Here is an 18,904-nt window from a genome sequence, read left to right as displayed (position 1 = left end):
TATTTTGCATCTGAAAGCTCCGGGTGGAGATGGGGGCAGAGAAGGGGACAGAACGGAGTGAATTGAAGCACTGGACTAGGACTTTTCTTTCAGGCAAATCAAACCAACATTAAACATAGAATGTGGTCTCTGTAGCAGAAAGGATATAACAGAGTTTTCTAGTAACTTTATATATTTACATTCTAACACATTCATGAAAACGTACACATTTATATGCACATAAAATACCTGTAGTTATTTTAAAATGATGGTTTTGTTATGGCAATTTAAATGCACACAGTGTCTAGTTATGGTAGCTTTTGTTGCAAACGAGTAATCATTGTTTTAGTACAATGTTACATTAAGAAAATGTATATCAAGAAGTAAAAAAGAAAGGAAGGATGGTTGAATTGAATAGTCATGTGGTGATCATGTGGTGGTCATTGGTGTTGTTTTTACTATTTAAACTGTTTTTGTAACTGTATTTGCAAATCAAATATGCGTATGACAAGTGTCCTTAAGTGATCAAAGAACAACTTCATGCCCTTTGCAAGATTAAACCCGATTTTGTAGCAAAACAAGAACTACTTGAAAGAATGTGGCCACACAATAAGGAGCATGGAAACAATAGCAGCACTTTTGCATTAGGTGTTGCTAGCAGAGAATTCAGACCACCAAGTAACGAAAGTAGCACTATACAAGTGCAATTATGCCAGGACAATGGCTGTATTGCTTCCCCTAAGTCAGTGGGCATAGTCCTATGCACAGGGATGGTAATAGTCACTCAGATTATACAACTTCTTTGAGAACAGGTGTGAAAGACAAGAGTGTTGAGGTTAGACTTACTTGGTCTGTAACTTGGTTGGATCAGTTACTTTGGAAATGTTTTATTTATTTATTTTTATTTCCCTTTCTGTTTGTCCCTCAGCCTCTTTACATTGAAGTGTTCTGCAGATGCAGATCTTAAAATACTGCAAATACATTGTATTGTTTCAATAAAGGAGTCATTAAAACTATGTTTAATGAAACATTTTATACAAAGCAAATTCTGTACTATATATTAAACAAATCATTGGTATTTAAATGCATTTTGGAACCCTTGATTCTTTGTTAATGTACAGGAAATTCTATAATGGATGTGAATTAAATTACATAATTACAATGCAATTAAACAATAAAAAACATTAAGCAAATCTTAAGGGAGCATTAATATAAATAGGTGGAAAAGGTGGAAAATCTGTTGGTGTTTCAATACATTCAAATATGTATACATGTGGCAGTTTGTACATAAAATATAATATTTTGTAGATGATCAACTCCTTCTGGCTCTTTGCACTCTCACCCCTGGGCCCACAGTACTGAGCTAATATTACAGTATAAAAGAAAGTCATGTAAGTACAGAGCTACTCAAGTTTCATACAACTAATATAGAATACAGCAACAGCAAGCCAATGTGGGTCTATAAGAAGTTTCATTATGTTTACAAAGATTATGTTTGGGGTCTATTTGGTTCAACTCAGAGCCCAGTCTGCTGTACACAGAAGTTATAAACTTGTCACTGCGTAGACATCTGAATGCATTATCGTCCCCTCCTGCTCTGATATCATGTTTAATGACATGAGAGCCTCACGCTCTGCAAGAATGCAGAGCAGACAAAATGAGGAAGTCCCCAAGGACCTCCATCAATTTGGACAACTCATTTTGATGCAAAAAAAAAACATGCACTGTGCTCAGATATTCGTGGACATCTGCCCAGACTCATCAACATGCATGGCCTCAGTTTGGGGCTATCTGACCTGCCTGAGCAACAATGGCGTTGCAGTCTGATCTATGGCGCACCGCTGCTTCTGCCTTTATACACTTGTCAAAGAAGAGCTTTTAAAAACTTGCCTTTAATGCTAGGAAAAACTGTGATGGCACCACAAGGGATATAAAGAGGGTTTCCGCTTCTGTCGTTTCAGACCCTTTCTTGCACTGCCACATGCAATTTCTCTTTGTCATTGTCTTTTAGTAACTCTTATTATAGAGAAGCGTCTGGGCCGAAGGAAAGAGGCCCTGGTTTACTTTCTTGTGAGGTGCATTCCAAACACATGGGTTTGGCAAGCTTTACTTACATCATTTATTCATTTGGCACATGCTTTTTTTCAAAGTGACTTACAATAGAGGCAGACACAAATCCAACCATATGGCTGCTAACTGAGCAGCAGAACTATATTTTCCGCAATGGATTAACATTTTTTTTATTTAAATCCTGCACACTTATTGCAGGAAAAGCCAAAAAACACAACCTGGTGCAATCAGTACTTTGCAGGATAGATGGGCAATTATGAGTAATTAGCATATCTTTAAATGATTAGTTTTTAAAGACAAAATCCATCCAAATGCCATTACACATATCAAGGGTCCTTAAACACAATAATTGGTGAGTTATATCTGTTCTTGAGCTCCTGGTTTAGGACCATTTGTAGACCATAACTGACCAGGATGATGTTTGTGTTCACTGAGAGTATGTGTTTATGTGTGTCTCAGTGTGTCTCAGAAAAAAAACTATTGTTGTTGCAGTACTCAAACTGCATAACAATTCTTGCTAGTGTTAATTATTATTTGTTTTATTCATTTTTACAAATAAGACAATTCTTGATATTTACTAATACAGTCATTAAAAAAATATAATTTACATTTAAATAATGTCTGTTCCATAAATGCAATCTCTAAATAAACTTATTTAAATTATTTTAATTGTAGTATATATTTCTTGACATATTTTCACAATTATTTGTTCACACTACAATATTATCAACGTTTCTTCTAGAAAAATAAAATTCACTTAAAAACGCAGCAATATTTTCGACTTGTGCTGCCGCCTTGTGGCCAACTAAGTAAATACATTTCAACAATGTATTAAAGCTTATGAAATCATTGCCATTTACAAAAAAACCACATTAAAGCAAGGCTAAGAGGCTCAATTATGTACAAAAACACAGGAAGTGATCAGGATTAATGTTTTTTTCAATAGCAAGAAATACAGTAATTATTCAATTATACTTATCCATCATGCAATACCGTGAGGGAGGCATCTGATTGGCCCCATATTTCTTTTGCAGCAGGACAATGATCCCAAACATACAAGCAATGTCATTAAGAACATTGGATGTTCAGCATAGAGAAGAAAAAGGAGTCATTGATATAACAGATTTGGCCCCTACAGAGCCCTGATCTCAACATCATTAGCTCTCTAGTAATGTAGTAATGATAAAGTCCACATAACACTCAGATATCTTAAGTCCATATTAAACAAAGTTTATTTTATTTTATTGTATGGAACATTACAATTCGTCTGAAATAGCAACATCAATTACATCAAATGACCACTAATGACGATTTAAAAAAAATAAAGGTTTAAAACTTATCCAAAAAGGTTCATTCACATTGATAAACACTGCCACCTCCTGTCAACGTAACGTTATTACAATTGGTAAAAGGAATACATTATACACTGCATACGATTATTTCAGTCTATTCAAATCTAATAAATAAATAAACAAATAAGTAAGGAAATATTTGTATTTAAAACAAAACGTTTTCATTTGTGTCTAATCTTAAGGAAACCCAGTAAACAGACACAAAATAAAAACGTTTTGTTTAAAATAAAACGTTTTGTTTTATTTAAAGTTAAAGTTAACGTTAATTTAAACACTGAGATTAAATAATTGGTTATTATTATAATTATATTTAATACTTTTGTTATATTACTATTTTATATTTTAACCTGGGGTATGACAGGAGAGCTATAAAAACGTGTAAACTTTTCATCAAGGATTTTAAACAAGACGCTCTTAATTTGAAATCCGCGTCACCCGGAAGTGCTGCAGCTGCCGCTTTGTTCGGGAAGCTGTAACAGACGCGCTTTTTACAGCATCTTGATAATCTTCAGAACAGTAGAAACTTTTTGACATTACGGAGTAAAATATGTTTTACCATGTAAGTTACATTTTTATTTATACAGCGAAACTAAATATAAATCAATCTGCTTTACTGAGTTATTGTAGCTTGCTAATTCAAAAAGTATAAGCTGCTAACGCCTGTGCAACCACAAGTCTGTGTGTGTGTGTGTGTGTGTGTGTGTGTGTGAGAGTGTGAATGAATGAATGAATGTGTATGTGTGTGTTTATTTGAGCTTGTGTGTATATATATATATATATATATATATATATATATATATATATATATATATATGTATGTGTGTGTGTGTGTGTGTGTGTGTGTGTGTGTGTGTGTGGGGAGTGTGTCTGTCTATGTGAGCACGAGTGAGTGTGTATGTATTATGTATGTATGTATGTATGTATGTATGTGTGAGTGAGTGTATGTATGTGTCTGTGAGTTTGTCTGTGAATGAGTGTGTCAGCAAGTGTGAGAGAAAGAGAGTGAGTGTCTTATATGTAATTCAGCTATGTGTTATGTAATTTAACTATGTGTAACTATTTGTAAATGCATTGCAACTTCAGGATATACAGTAATGATGTAATGTAAATTGTACGTTTATTTCAGATTTCTCTGGAACATGAGATTCTCCTCCATCCTCGATATTTTGGTCCAAATCTGTTAAACACAGTCAAACAGAAGCTGTTTACAGAGGTGGAAGGCACATGCACTGGAAAGTAAGTCCTGACCAACACTAAATAAGCTCCAGCAAAGCTCATCAACTCTTGTGTACTGACCTCTCTCTCTCTCTCTCTCTCTCTCTCTCTCTCTCTCTCTCTCTCTCTCACTTTTTTTTGCAGATATGGTTTTGTCATTGCAGTGACAACAATTGATAACATCGGGGCAGGTGTCATTCAGCCCGGCAGGGGTTTCGTGTTGTACCCTGTCAAGTACAAGGCCATTGTGTTTCGGCCCTTTAAAGGGGAGGTTGTGGATGCAGTGGTCACTCAGGTTAACAAGGTACAGTTCTCCTTCATCATGGCTGCTATGGTCAGGATGCTTTTTTTATTTTCTTGATTGCATTAAAGAGAGAAAAGAGAGTTTGTTGAGAAATGAGGCATTACATTTACAATAATATGTCCAATACCAGAAACCTATTAACCCACATTTCTCAGAATTTAACGTAACTACAAGTGGATACAAGCATGTGTAATGAGTAAAACTGTAACTGCTGGCAAAATGTGGTAAAAAGGAGAATCGACACTATTGAATGTGTTGTTGGAGAAAAATATTCTCTGATTTTAATTTTTTTCCTCTATAACAGCATTCGATATTATTTAACACATAATGCATTGTGGCAGTTTTGCACTTCAAACGTTTGTAGTACTTTTCTTTTTGTTTTACATTTCTAATTACTGATTTATACTATTGTGTTTGTCTTTTACAGGTTGGACTGTTTACAGAAATTGGCCCAATGTCCTGCTTTATTTCACGCCATGTAAGCTGAAAACTTCTGATATGTTTTGTGTGTGAATTCCTTATTATCTTTCCTGCAGCCTTGCAGGACTCACTTCCAGTTAGATGGAACATGATTCAGATATGAGCCCAGTCATAACAGTCCATGGCCCACAAAACGTATGATTCTCCTCACATGACGAACATGTCCACAAGTTTGAGAATAATGATGGATTAAATCTTATTGGCTATTCATAATTCTAAATACTAGCAGAAAAACACTAACACTTTTTTTCTGGGAAAAAAAAGTGCTCCGTGTTAGTGTTTTTCTTGTGTATAAAATTAGGAATAGCCCATGGTATTTTTTTTTTCCTCTCCTCAGAGCAAAATGTAGCCACTAGTTTCAAAAAGAGTATTTATAAATAAATAGTCTAAAGCTTTTAGCAATATGTAAATGTGTAAACCTGGTTGGCTATATTAGGTAAACAGTCTTTTTCTGTCCTGTTTAGTGTAAAACCTGAATACTGAACATACTAGTGGGATATAACCTATACCTTTATAGGTTATTACTATAATTACTATAAATAGATTCTCTAGAGAAAGTCCAGTTGACTTTATTTACACTAAATACACACATCTGTAGAGCAAAAGAAACGTGTACATGGTTAGAAGCCTTGTCTTTATATTAACTACACATTTTTGAAAGAAATTGCTTTAAATCTTGATGTGTCTACTTGAACTACATCACTTATAGCTTTATCGTAGTCAGAGTCACAATGTATCTATTAACCTGATCGGATGAAAATGTGTGTTTCACAGGGTGCCATCAAGCTTACGGTTTTATTTTGGTTGATTTTGGTTCTTTCCATGGTTAACGAAACTGCAGCTGTTATTACAGACAACAATATTGTATTTTGTTCCCATATTGTTTAGTCTATACCCTCTGAAATGGAATTTGACCCGAACTCTAATCCTCCCTGCTACAAGACTGTGGATGAGGTAAAGCTTTTTAGAGCTGAGATGAATCATTGTTTTAATTATTTATTATGTGTAGTTTACATGTAAAACGTATTTCTTTTATGGTTCTCTTATGTAGGACATTGTAATCCAACAAGATGATGAAATTCGATTGAAGATTGTTGGTACTCGAGTAGACAAGAATGATATTGTAAGTTATGGTTGTTTATTTTTGTTCATTCCAATCATATTGTAGTAATTGGGTTAATATTTTTGCCCTTCGTGTAGTCATTATTCATTTTTAATTTTTCTTTTTCTTTTTTTAAAGTTTGCCATTGGATCCCTTATGGATGATTACCTTGGTGAGTATTTTGTATATTGTTTCAGCCTTTACTTTATCGATGTCTTTTATAGTGCCATTCTAATGTTGATGCATTATTGTTATCCTTTTATCAATGTAATTTAATGGACATAGGGTTGTATCCTATGAGCTTTGACAAATTTGACAAACTTTCCCAAATGCCAGTGAATTGGAAAATAATAAAAAAACCTTGACTCAGAATGCATTAATGGATTGACAAAAATGTTGTTGAAATGTCATTAACTTGTCTTTTTTTTATTGTATTTTTTCAGGTCTTGTTAGTTGATGTGTTTGTCAAAATGCAGTCATCTTGCAGTTTCTTTGTACATATTTTTTTTCTGCACTCTCTTTTAAGCAGTGTAGATCAAGTATTGATTTTTTTTAATTACTGTTTTCATGTTGAACAATATTTTTAAGTTGTATCCTCAAAAAATCAGTCATCAGTCCAGTGTAAGTAAAGGAGAATGCATTTAAGATCAATACAGACACTATACATCATTGTTGGGTTTGCCTTAGCCTGAAGAAATTGATGGTGTGTATAACTGATCAGTAAAAGCTGCTGTCTGTAATCACTTCTGGCCTACTTATAAGCTTTATGTTATGGCATATGTGTTCATTGTACTCCTGTGCTGTACCAACTACACTGGCATGTTCTTCGTAAACCACAGTATTTTGTGACTGTAGGCGTTCTGTATGCTAAAATACATGATTGAGTGTATATACTTTTATAAACAAATCTTGTGAACATAACTATTGGTCTTTTTTTTTTTTTTTTGCATGTGTGTTTGCAAATGAAATAAGTGGTAAAGATTAGTGTCAAGTTTCTGAAAAAAGCTTATTTACTTGTAGAAAAAGCCATGATTGATACATGTTATGCAATTACGCAAAAATGAGGATCGTAAAACTCATCCCAGTTTGGTATAGACACTAGTGCATTAGAAGACATGACGTTTATGTGAAAAATATATATTTTATATATTTTTAAATCAAATTCATAAAATTTTACTTTTTTTTTTCCCTGAATTAAAACCATCAAACTGGTTCTGTTATATATAATGTAAAAATAAAAAAATACTATTACAAAATACGGTCATGTTTTGCTTCTTTTATGTCTTTCTTTTGTCACTCAAAGCACTAACAAAATTTTTTTATTCATCTAAATCTATTTTATTTTACAATGTTAAAGAGCTTACAGATGCAGTGTCTTTATTTAAACATTTGATTTACAGTTAATGATTTAGTTCTGGCATGTTAGATCTTTTCTAGCATCATGACACCCAGGTTTACTTGATTTGACAGCTTCTTTTTGCATAAACTAAAACAAATCCATATATTGGGAAAATAAACTATTAGCCAGCGAAGTGTTCAGTTATTGATGATTTTATTTTGTCATATGTTTCCCTAAAATGAGAAATTAGTATATCTACTTTGTTCCTCATTGTTAATATGAAAAAAAAAAAAAAGTCTGAAGGGAACCTGCAAAAGAGTAAAAAGCCTTCCTCGTTGTGATTACGACCTGAACTTTTGAAAAACATAACTTTGACCATAATAAACAGCATAAAGTATGGAGGTACATAGTGAGGATTTCAGTCCAAATACCACTATCTAAACTATAATGGATGGGGTAATTTGATGGAAAAGGTGCTGGTGCAATTCAGAAAATACAGATTACATCATAAGGAATATAAAAAGATAAATGAAATCATTATCCACAAAATTCTTCAAAAAAAAAAAAGTCTTCTATCACGACTAGACAACTGACTGGAAAATTATCATACTGATTTTTAAATTGGAGGTTGTTGCACTATAGTATATATTTTCCCACCTTTAATGTAATATAGCACATTACAGACAATTTTTTGTACTTTTCATTTTAATCCTCATTTCTCACAAACCCTTGTGAGTTTATTCAAAGTCCCGGTTGAGTGAATGAAAATAACAACGCTGTCCCAATGCCTATACAATGAGGTACAATGAAATCAGAGCGCTGACTCAGATAAATAGCGCTCCGGCTGGCGTTTGTGACGTATTTTTCCTGCGACCGGCCTTCACTATACGACATCAAACGCGCCTCTGCTCTTTCTTTCTCTCTTCCTGAAGATGGCGGCAGGGGTGAGTAAAATGGAAGAAAGATGTGTTTCCCCTGTTAGCCTTAAGCCTGTGCTTACAATCCTACGATTATCAAGTCCATCCTCATTCCTGTTGAGTTCATTGTCTTGGGATTATTTATTGTAAGGTGTCTTTAAGCCCCAGAGCTGTTTATTTTAAAATTATTAAACGCCGCCCATGGTTTTCTTACTATTATGAATGGAGAGCCAGAAGGGAGTAGCACTGAGGCACCCCGCTTGTGCCACGTTACACTCTGATGCGCATGCTGCTCTTCTAACACATTGTGTGCATCACATTTCTGCTCACTTTAGACATTACTATGGTTTCAAAGTAGTGGTAATGTTTTATAACAGTTGACTGCCTGTTTTGACTTGGATGCTAGTTGGATAATGTTAGCTGTGCTCGAATAAGGCTCTGTGCCAAATGGAGCCATACTCTAAATGCAAGTGCACTTTTTTGGGGTATAGAACGAAGACATTTTACTCTGTAGTTTACATTGTCTAATAAGGAGCCATCTGCTTTTAGAGGAATGCTTTTGTTGTAATGTGACGTACAGTGTGTATGTATTGGATTTCATGTATGAAATTAATTCTAGCTGACCTTTTCGTTCTTTAAAACCGGTTAGCTTTTATTTTTATATGTTGACATACTTAATACATGCTTATGCTTATGTTACTGAGTCTGTCGATTTTTGCTTGGCAAATTTCATGTCATATTGACGTACTGCTTTCTACAGACACTCTACACATACCCTGAGAACTGGAGGGCTTTTAAGGCCCAGATTGCAGCCCAGTACAGTGGGGCTCGCCTGAAGGTGGCAAGCTCCCCCCCTGCCTTCACCTTTGGGCAGACGAACCGCTCCCCTGCCTTCCTCAGCAACTTTCCTTTGGGCAAGGTTGGCACACGCTCACTACTTAATCTGTAAATTTTAATTACAACTGAAATTTTAAGTTGGCGTATTAATTTTGTTTTTAGGTTCCAGCTTACCAGGGTGATGATGGGTTCTGTCTGTTTGAGAGCAATGCCATTGCTCATTACTGTAAGTATTGCCTTTCTTTTTAAATAGAGGACCTTGTCATTGCTTTTCTAATTTTTCACTAATTAAATCTTACCCTGCTTCCACACTGATTGTATAGTTGCCTAAAGTGCTATACCATCCGTACAGCTAATCTTAATGCAGTTCTGCTTCATCCTTTACATTCTAAATAATTTCTCGATAATTATTGCCATATACATGGTGTATTCATTGTATAGCTGATTATCTCAACCAGTGGTCTCCAACCCCCGGGTCACAGACCGGTACCGGGTCGCACAGATAGAACACACAACTTACGTTATTTCTGTTTTATTTATCTGATTCTCAATGTTTTATTTTGGAAAATTACCGGATTCTCTCTGCCACATCTGTCTATAATTCACTCTTGATGCATGTCATGATGCCTCGGTCACATGTCTTACCTCCATCTGCTACCTTCTTGAAGGGGCTGCTCTGGCCGGTAACACACAAGTTACTGCTAAATTTAACCCCCAAGCTAGCAAAATGAACAAAAAAACAAAACAGTGGATTCACATTTATTATATTTAGAAAATACCAGTTTGTATGCCTGTCATATTTTGTTGTATTTATCCGCCACACCTTAAAGGCCGGTCCGTGAAAATATTGTCCGACATTAATCCGGTCTGTGGTGCGAAAAAGGTTTGGGACCACTGATGTACGCAATACATCAGTATATACACTGTATAACTGTATACAACATACATATTCCATATTGTAAATCTATAAATCACATTCCCTAAACATATTGTGCCTTACATAAATCCTGCACATTATTTGCTGTACATATGTAACTGCGCTTGTCAGTTTGCACAGTTATTTGCACTTCTTGTAGACTGTCAACTGTTTCATTGCTGTTTACCTGTACTATGCAGTGACAATTGTATATCTATTTATTTGCAAGGAAAATGAGACCACCCCTTTTAATATAATAAGCAGCTTGGCAACATCCATGTTGACTTATGTTTTAGAGCCAAAATGTTTCAACAAAGCAGGTTTTGTGTCCATGTAATTAGGGTTTAGTTTTCGTCTTCTCTATTGACATTCTCAAACATTTAATTCGGTGTGTGTTTTAAAACAATCGTTCCTTGTGGTGTGGCGCACCTTGATACCGTGACTAGAGCTTGTAAATTTTTCATGGCCTGCTGCATTATGTGATCTGGTTCATGGTAGAATGTTTACTAGGTGGTTTTAATTAGATGCTTCTTTTTGGGGGTTTTAGGAATGCTTGGGTATGTGGAAACACTGCTAAAATTGAGCAAAATAAAATCAGCTCTGGAATGTCTTAATTTTTCCTTGTAGCGCAAAAGCCATTTTTTTGCAGTTCAGACAAACAGATGCTAAACAGAATGCAATATCTTACTAAAATATACATTTTATATATATAAAAATTGTGCACAGTGAATCGTGTTGCAGTCAGTGTTCAGTTATAGAACGATGTATCCAAGCTATGGATAGCCTTTTGCAATAACTTGCAATGAGTCTGTTGCAGTGCTGTGGAGGAATTTTGGTCCATTCATGTATGCAGAATTTTTGTAATTCAGCCACATTGGAGGGTTTTTGAGCCTGAACCACCTTTTAAAGGTCATGCCACAGCATCTCAATAGGATTCAGGTCAGGACATTGACTTGGCCACTCCAAAGTCTTCATTTTGGTTTTTTTTCAGCCACTCAGAGGTGGACTTGCTGGTGTGTGTTGGATTATCGTCCTGCTGCAGAACCCAAGTTCGCTTCAGCTTGAGGTTACGAACAGATGGCTGGATATTCTCTTTCAGGATTTTTTTGGTAAACAGCAGAATTCATGGTTCCATTTATGACTGCAAGTCTTCCAGGTCCTAAAGCAGCAAAATAGCCCCAGACCATCACACTACTACCACCATATTTTACTGTTGGTATGATGTTCTTTTTCTGAAATGAGGTGTTACTTTTACGCCAGATGTAATGGTACACACACCTTCCAAAAAGTTCAGCTTTTGTCAAATCAGTTCACAGTATTTTCCCAAAAGTCTTGGAGATCATAAAGATGTTTTCTGGCAAATCTGAGACGAGCCTTTGTTCTTTTTGCTCAGCATCGGTTTTTGTCTTGGAACTCTGCAATGCAGACCATTTTGCCCAATCTCTCTTCTTATGGTGGAGTCATAAACACCAACCTTAACTGAGGCAAGTGAGGCCTGCAGTACTTTGGATGTTGTTGGTGGGTCTTTTGTGACCCCTTTGAGTCGTCGCTGTGCTCTTGGGGTAATTCTGGTCGGTCGGCCACTCCTGAGAAGGTTCTCCACTGTTTCATGATTTTGCCATTTGTGAATAATAGAATAATGGCTTTAGAAAGGACTATAACCTTTCCCACACTGATAGATTTCAACTACGTTCTTTCTCATTTTGTTTTTGAATTACTTTGGGTCTCAGCATGATGTTTAGCTTTTAAGGATCTTTTGGTCCACTTCACTGTGTCAGGCAGTTCCTATTTAAGATAGTTCTTGATTGCAAACAGGTGTGGCAGTAATCAGGCCTGGGTGTGGCTAGAGAAATTGAAGGTGTGATAAACCAGTTTTAACGGGGGCAACACTTTTTCACATGGGGCCCATGTAGTTTTGGATTTAGTTGTCCCTCAATAATAAAAACCTTTATTTAAGTGTGTGTGTGTGTGTGTGTGTGTGTGTGTGTGTTTTATGTATTTAATTGTGTTTGGTTTTTTTTTTTTTTTTGGGACAACCAACGTTTCTCTGCTAGTGAGCAATGATGCCCTCCGTGGCAGCACTCCTCAAGCCCGTGCCCAGGTGCTCCAGTGGGTCAGCTTTGCTGATTCTGAGATCATCCCTCCAGCCAGTGCTTGGGTCTTCCCAACCCTGGGCATCATGCAATTCAACAAGCAGGTCTGTAGTTTTTGCTGTTTGTTGCTTCAGAAATTGGATCTGTAATCCACAATGTAATGTTTTATTGTTGTGCTGCATGTCTAGGCTACAGAACAGGCCAAAGAGGAGGTGAAGCGTGTGCTTGCTGTTTTGAACCAGCACTTAAACACATGCACTTTCCTGGTTGGCGAGAGAGTCAGTCTGGCGGATATCACTGTGGTGTGCTCTCTGCTCTGGCTCTACAAGCAGGTGAGTTATTAAACATTTTTCTTTTAAGGTTTTTGATTTTTTCCATGCATTTGAAGAATTTTAGGGGTTTGCATTATCTAATGTTGCTTTTCTAGCACCACCGGTTATTTGTACTCTGATCTGATAATCTTTGGTAGGCTTATAATTCTAATTAGCTAGTATTTTGTATTTATAGCAGACAGTTGACAAATTTCAACCTGGGATTGTTTGTGCCACTTGAGTGTTCCCATAAATACTGCAAATTTTCTAACTGTACAAATGGATATTTGATATTAAGAATCTTAGTTTAGTTGAAAAAAAATGGGACATTGATGCATTTACTACACATAGTGTCCTGTTAATCATGAGACAAGGTGTGGTGATGGTAGTGAAAGAGTCTGGTACAGCCAAGTGTTGTGTTTTAGGTTTTCTTCAGTATCGGTAGAAAACAAATGTTTGTGTTCAGAGCATGTAGAAACACAGGGATAGGAATATAGATGAAAAATGCTCTATTGTCAATATTGCAGTGCACCAGTATAAGACACATTTTAGGTATGACATTTTATATGCAAATTTTATTGTGGGCTTGTTAAAGGACTAAAATAAGGTCACAGTTTGTTAGAGTAATGATAGCTTCATATTACCTAATTAAAATTGGTCCATGTCTTGAAATTCTGTATTTCTTTTGTTGTATGGGTGGTTTTAGGGATTCTACCATGAAATGCTGAAACCCTATCGTTGTAGAAATTATTCCACCCTACAACTGATTGTGCAGACTAAACCATAATGCCTAGAGACTTGAAACTTAGCCAGGTGGTAGAGCTAAATTTAGGGAGAGGTTGATTTAAAGTATCAACCCACTTGGCCAAAGGGGGTTCTACAATAAAAATGAAAATACATTTACACATTTCTGCCCATAGCCCGTACAACATGTATCCGAGACTCAAACCTTTCAGATGCGTGGAATCCTTCAGTCCAAATGAAGAAAATGCCTTTTGAAGTTTTTCAGTCCACATTTACAACAATTTATATCACGAACCGTTCGTCCGTTTGACCTGAAACTTGCCATTAAGTTGGCTAAAGGACCACTGGTGTCAATCAAATCTTTAATTATTCTCATTTAGTTAGAAAATGTTTTTTAATAAATTAGTCCTAGGTTTTTTTTTTGTCCGATCGGAACCACACTAACGCAGAAATGTCCGCTGGTCAGTGCCTATCAATAATTATAAAAAAAAAACGTTGCACTTCCTTTTTACTGTTCAAAGGGTGGTCAAAACATTCAAAGTAGGCAGGTCCACAAGTGTATGAGCTCACGCTGTGGTCAAATACAAAGATATACGGACCTTGCCAACCTGGTGGCACTATAAGATTGAAAATCCATACAAACGCTTAACAATGCAACCGTTAGTCCGACATTTTCGCATCTCAAAAAATATCGCCACTATCGGTCAACGAATTAGGACTGCCTGTTGGACAAGGTTACCAGAGGCCTATTGTGACGAAACTCGGTGGGCATGTTCCTAATGTCTTTTTCTTTATGACCTTCAGTACCTCATTTGCTTGAACCATGCTAATCACTGATTAAATGAGGAAATGAAAATTTTTCATAAAATCCTGCACACTTTGAAATCCTGTCTGAATGTGGTCCATCTGCTTTTTGGACAGTTAAATAATTTGCATTGCGTTAATGGTTCATCAGTTGATGCAATTTCTGACTGCTGATGTCTTGATGATGTCCAAATAAATGGAGAAACCTGAAAATCTTTTAATGACTGGGGTTTTTTGTTCCTTTTTCCCTGTTTTTTTTTTTTTTTTTTTTTTGTACCAGGATGTGTTCCTAGGGTTGTTGCTCATATTTTTTTAATTTATTGGGAAATATGTTTAAACAAGCCCTCAATAACTAGAGTAAATATGTGAACACATACTGGTTTTCATTCAGTGTATGGAAAAAAAAGAGTTTAGAAAATGTCTGTTTGCCAAGTAGATAATTTGGTATCTTTGGCACAGTCATCAGCCAGTGAGCCATAATTTAATAAAATCTGATTATGGCTTTTTAATTAGTATTCCCTGTTTCTACTCTTTGTTCTTCTGTATAAAGAAAGCGTGACAGCTTTTCATACCTAGCAGGCTAGGACACATTTTAATCAAATGCCTCTTAGACTTGATTTATCTTTGGGTGTTCAGTCTTTCTTAATTAGAGCATTGCTTGGATATAAACTTGAACCGTGGGAAATGATTTGTTTACTCATTTATACATATCATTCCTAGGTTCTTGAGCCTGCTTTCCGTCAGCCCTACCCCAATGTCAATCGCTGGTTTGTGACCTGCATCAACCAGCCTCAGTTTAAAGCGGTTCTCGGAGAGGTCAAGCTCTGTGAGAAAATGGCTCAGTTTGATGGTAAGAGGTTGTTCATTTTTTGCAGTCTTAGTTGAACATGTTCCCAAATTAATTGGCCTACAAAGAACTAATGCTGCAGGATAGTAAAGAAAAAAATATGCAATATGCTAAATGCTTGGATATTCCTATGTGTTTTATATATATATTAATTTTTATAATTTCATGAGTGAGAACATTAAGATACACAGGCACCTCTTACAAAACCAAATCTGTTAATTCCCCAGACTTGTAAATTAGAAGCATTCCTGTCAAACTTGTAAAGATACTTTTGTATTTATGTTGTAAATGTATTAAACTACTGTCTATTAATTAAAAGCAGTTACGTTTAATAATAGTTACTCTTGTAACAAGAGTGTGATAAAATAAAGCATCAATAATGCTCTTGATAATGGCACACATTTGCAGCCATACTATTCTTAAAAGCCATTTTTGCGGTTTGAGTCACCCAAAAAGATATTTTTTTTGGGTTATTCATTGAGATGGTCATTAATTGTGATGTGTATTGTGATGGGTAAATTGTATTGTGCAGCCCTACTAAGCATTGGCCATCTGGTATATTGGTAAACCTCAGCATATAAAAAGTTAAAACTAAATGTGTCTCCAAAAAATGCCAATTTGTAATTTATGAACGCCACTTGAGGCCTTGCGTCCAGATTGCACTCATTCTATTGTTCCTCTAGCCAAGAAGTTTGCTGAGAACCAGCCCAAGAAGGAGACTCCTTTGAAGAAGGAGAAAGCTGGAAAGGAGGCTGGTAAGCAGCAGCCCCAGCAACAGCAGGAGAAAAAGGAAAAGGAGAAGAAAAAGGAGGAGAAGAAGCCAGCCCCACCAGCTGAGGAGATGGACGAGTGTGAAGCTGCACTTGCTTCTGAACCAAAAACCAAGGACCCATTTGCTCACCTTCCAAAGAGGTAAATAGACATTTGCTCTGGTAACTTTTAAGTACTTGAAATCCCGGTTTTGAAATTCAATTTAGTGGTACATATTTCCAAAGCCTGACCAATTTGTTATTCATTTATCCCCAGCTCATTTGTGTTGGATGAGTTCAAGAGGAAGTACTCTAATGAGGACACACTGACTGTGGCTATCCCTCACTTCTGGGAAAACTTTGACCGTGAGGGCTACTCTATCTGGTATTCTGAATATCGTTTCCCAGAGGAGCTGACCATGACCTTTATGAGCTGCAACCTTATCACAGGTATGACCAGGGCATGCTGACAGCAACTCAAAGAATGTTTCTGCTTTATGAAGTCAGTGTGTAGGCAAATCATACCATCAGTATCTGATAGTCAAACCTGTTCTATGCTGCTTTTATAACTTAATCTTATGTCACAATTTATTTTCCTTTATAAAAGTGCACAGCAAGATGATGCAGCATTGATACTAAACATACACATTTGAGCTTTAGACAGTCACTGTTAGGAAAAGAAATCTGAATGTATTTGGGGTCACAGCAGTACTTCCTTTTTCTTGTATTAGAGAACGGTTAATTTCTAAGCTTTCATGGTTTTTAAAAAAAAGTTACTAGAATGAATTCTCTTTATATAGCATTTGAAATGTTATTTGCACTGTAAGCGTTAGTATTGATTTTATTTTGGGGTGTGCGCTATTGCACTTGCACTGTTGGATTAAAACCATGTGGTGTTAAATGACCATTTGTTCTGTTTTTAGGAATGTTCCAGCGTCTCGATAAACTGCGCAAAAACGCTTTTGCTAGCGTCATCCTTTTTGGCATGAACAACAGCAGCTCTATCTCTGGCATTTGGGTTTTTAGAGGCCAGGATCTAGCTTTCACTGTAAGTCACTTCACTTTTTCTGTTCTTAATTTTCAGATTATTTTAGCAGGTTAGCACCTCACCCCTGCATTGCTTTCCTTCCCCCCCCCCCTTTCTCTTCAGCTGTCTGAAGACTGGCAGATTGACTACGAATCCTATAGCTGGCGTAAGCTGGATGTGGACAGCGATGAGTGCAAGACCATGGTGAAGGAATACTTTGCATGGGAAGGTGAATTCAAGCATGTAGGCAAACCTTTCAGTCAGGGCAAGATCTTCAAGTGAGCAGTGATGGCACTTAAACTATCAATCTGAATTTAAGGACATGGAAAAAGGAACTGCAATGTCAAGTTGGAGAGTTTTGCTTTGAGCTGTTGAATTGACAAATAAAATACTTTTCACAATCCCACTTGGTTTTTATTTATTTGGGTTTAACTGGAAAATATAATTTGTATGCTAAAAGGCTGAAGACTGTGTAAAACTGAAAAACGACTTATTTTATACGACTAAATATATTTAAATACTTTTATTATAATAAGCAGGGTAGCAGATGGTTTGTTTTTCATGTTTTTTTTTTTTTTTTTTTTAAAGTAATTATTGACAGTGGCTGTTTGTTAAATAGCTGCAATGATCATGTAGTTGACAAAATGTAAAACATGCAAAATATGAGACTAGTCTAGAACAGAGTTTTAAATCTGGAAGTGAACACTTGAAATAGATGCCCACATTTGATACTGGTTTATAGTAATCTTGGCACCACACACAATGTTGCAGTTTTTCAGCTGTTCAGTTTCCTCCTCTCCTGATCACTCATTCATGCGCACTGCCCAGAGAGCGATTACATTAGATTCAGCACATTTCAGGTGTTCACATTAGTTACTACACACCCACACCTTTTCTCCCAGTGCACTTCCATGGATTACATTTAATCGCACTGTAATTGAGTAGATTTGAGTAGTGTATACTTTTTTTTTAATGTTTTTGAAATCTGTCTTTTGTTTGAAGTTTTGTTCTCAACTACATTTTAAATTCTATCCGTTACTGAGTAAAAGAAAAATGCAAGGGGGTAAATAAAAATCACGCACTTGAAACTACACTGATGACAAACGCGCCAAACTCACAAGAAAGATGGAGATGGACATGACAAACATGGGTGATGCAGATCAAGCTGAAACTGAATCGAAAGTTGTTCAATGCGTGTGCTCACTGAAATCTGCATTTGATTTCTCTCAAACCCCCTGCTATTTAAAAAGTAAATGAGTAAATGTTAGTATTTTATTAGAGCTACTTTTTAAATTACTTGTAGATTTTTAGAACGGTAAATTTACTTGTAAAGTAAAATTTCAAAAGTAATTGCTTTTGCCTGAGTAAAATATGTACTACGTATTTCCACCTCTGGCTACATCCTATTTACTGCAAAGTTGAGGGTTGGAATGATGTGAGTGGAATTAGAAAAACGAGATTTTGCTGTAATGCAGCAGAGGGCGCTCAAATCTACAAATAAGAATTGTTTCTCCTGCTTCTAAAATGGAGACCAGCTTCTAAGAACTTAAGTTACTGAGGTCGTGTTCATAAAATGGAGTGCACACAGACACGCTTTTTTTTTTGTTGTTGTTGCAAAGTAGCATTGTGTACAGTCTTCTTTTTATGGACTAATAAGTACAAATTAATTTTAATTTGTACATAATCAAGAAATGATTGTTTACTGTATTCAGGCATAACTATGACATAATTGATATCAATATTAATCAGACACAGCAGTTTCTGAAAATGTGTGCAGCTTAAAGAACATGCAAGCTGCATTTTTAACTCTAGACATCA

General features: G+C 35.9%; 2 protein-coding genes across 2 annotated transcripts; both read left to right on the top strand.

Annotated features, from left to right (window-relative positions):
- The first annotated feature begins 3,806 nt into the window (after positions 1 to 3,806).
- On the top strand, positions 3,807 to 7,423 carry polr2g (RNA polymerase II subunit G). The gene is made up of 8 exons (XM_046849636.1): positions 3,807 to 3,960; positions 4,528 to 4,637; positions 4,761 to 4,920; positions 5,348 to 5,398; positions 6,289 to 6,354; positions 6,452 to 6,523; positions 6,641 to 6,674; positions 6,946 to 7,423. The coding sequence occupies exons 1-8, from the start codon at positions 3,949 to 3,951 to the stop codon at positions 6,957 to 6,959; spliced, it is 519 nt and encodes a 172-aa protein (XP_046705592.1). The 5' UTR covers positions 3,807 to 3,948; the 3' UTR covers positions 6,960 to 7,423.
- A 1,217-nt stretch (positions 7,424 to 8,640) lies between these two features.
- eef1g (eukaryotic translation elongation factor 1 gamma) lies at positions 8,641 to 17,492 on the top strand. The gene is made up of 10 exons (XM_046850236.1): positions 8,641 to 8,785; positions 9,519 to 9,677; positions 9,758 to 9,821; positions 12,566 to 12,708; positions 12,793 to 12,936; positions 15,184 to 15,313; positions 15,994 to 16,222; positions 16,337 to 16,509; positions 16,983 to 17,107; positions 17,210 to 17,492. The coding sequence occupies exons 1-10, from the start codon at positions 8,774 to 8,776 to the stop codon at positions 17,366 to 17,368; spliced, it is 1,338 nt and encodes a 445-aa protein (XP_046706192.1). The 5' UTR covers positions 8,641 to 8,773; the 3' UTR covers positions 17,369 to 17,492.
- The last annotated feature ends 1,412 nt before the right edge of the window (positions 17,493 to 18,904 follow it).

The sequence above is a fragment of the Silurus meridionalis genome, chromosome 5 (genome assembly GCF_014805685.1).
Source record: "Silurus meridionalis isolate SWU-2019-XX chromosome 5, ASM1480568v1, whole genome shotgun sequence".
NCBI lineage: Eukaryota > Metazoa > Chordata > Actinopteri > Siluriformes > Siluridae > Silurus > Silurus meridionalis.
This window is presented reverse-complemented; position numbering and strand designations above follow the sequence as displayed.

Coding starts and splice junctions, on each gene's coding strand:
- polr2g (XM_046849636.1), top strand. Junction 6,355..6,451: donor GCTACAAGACTGTGGATGAG/GTAAAGCTTTTT, acceptor TCTCTTATGTAG/GACATTGTAATCCAACAAGA. Junction 6,524..6,640: donor GAGTAGACAAGAATGATATT/GTAAGTTATGGT, acceptor CTTTTTTTAAAG/TTTGCCATTGGATCCCTTAT.
- eef1g (XM_046850236.1), top strand. Junction 12,937..15,183: donor TGCTCTGGCTCTACAAGCAG/GTGAGTTATTAA, acceptor TATCATTCCTAG/GTTCTTGAGCCTGCTTTCCG. Junction 16,223..16,336: donor TTTGCTCACCTTCCAAAGAG/GTAAATAGACAT, acceptor ATTTATCCCCAG/CTCATTTGTGTTGGATGAGT.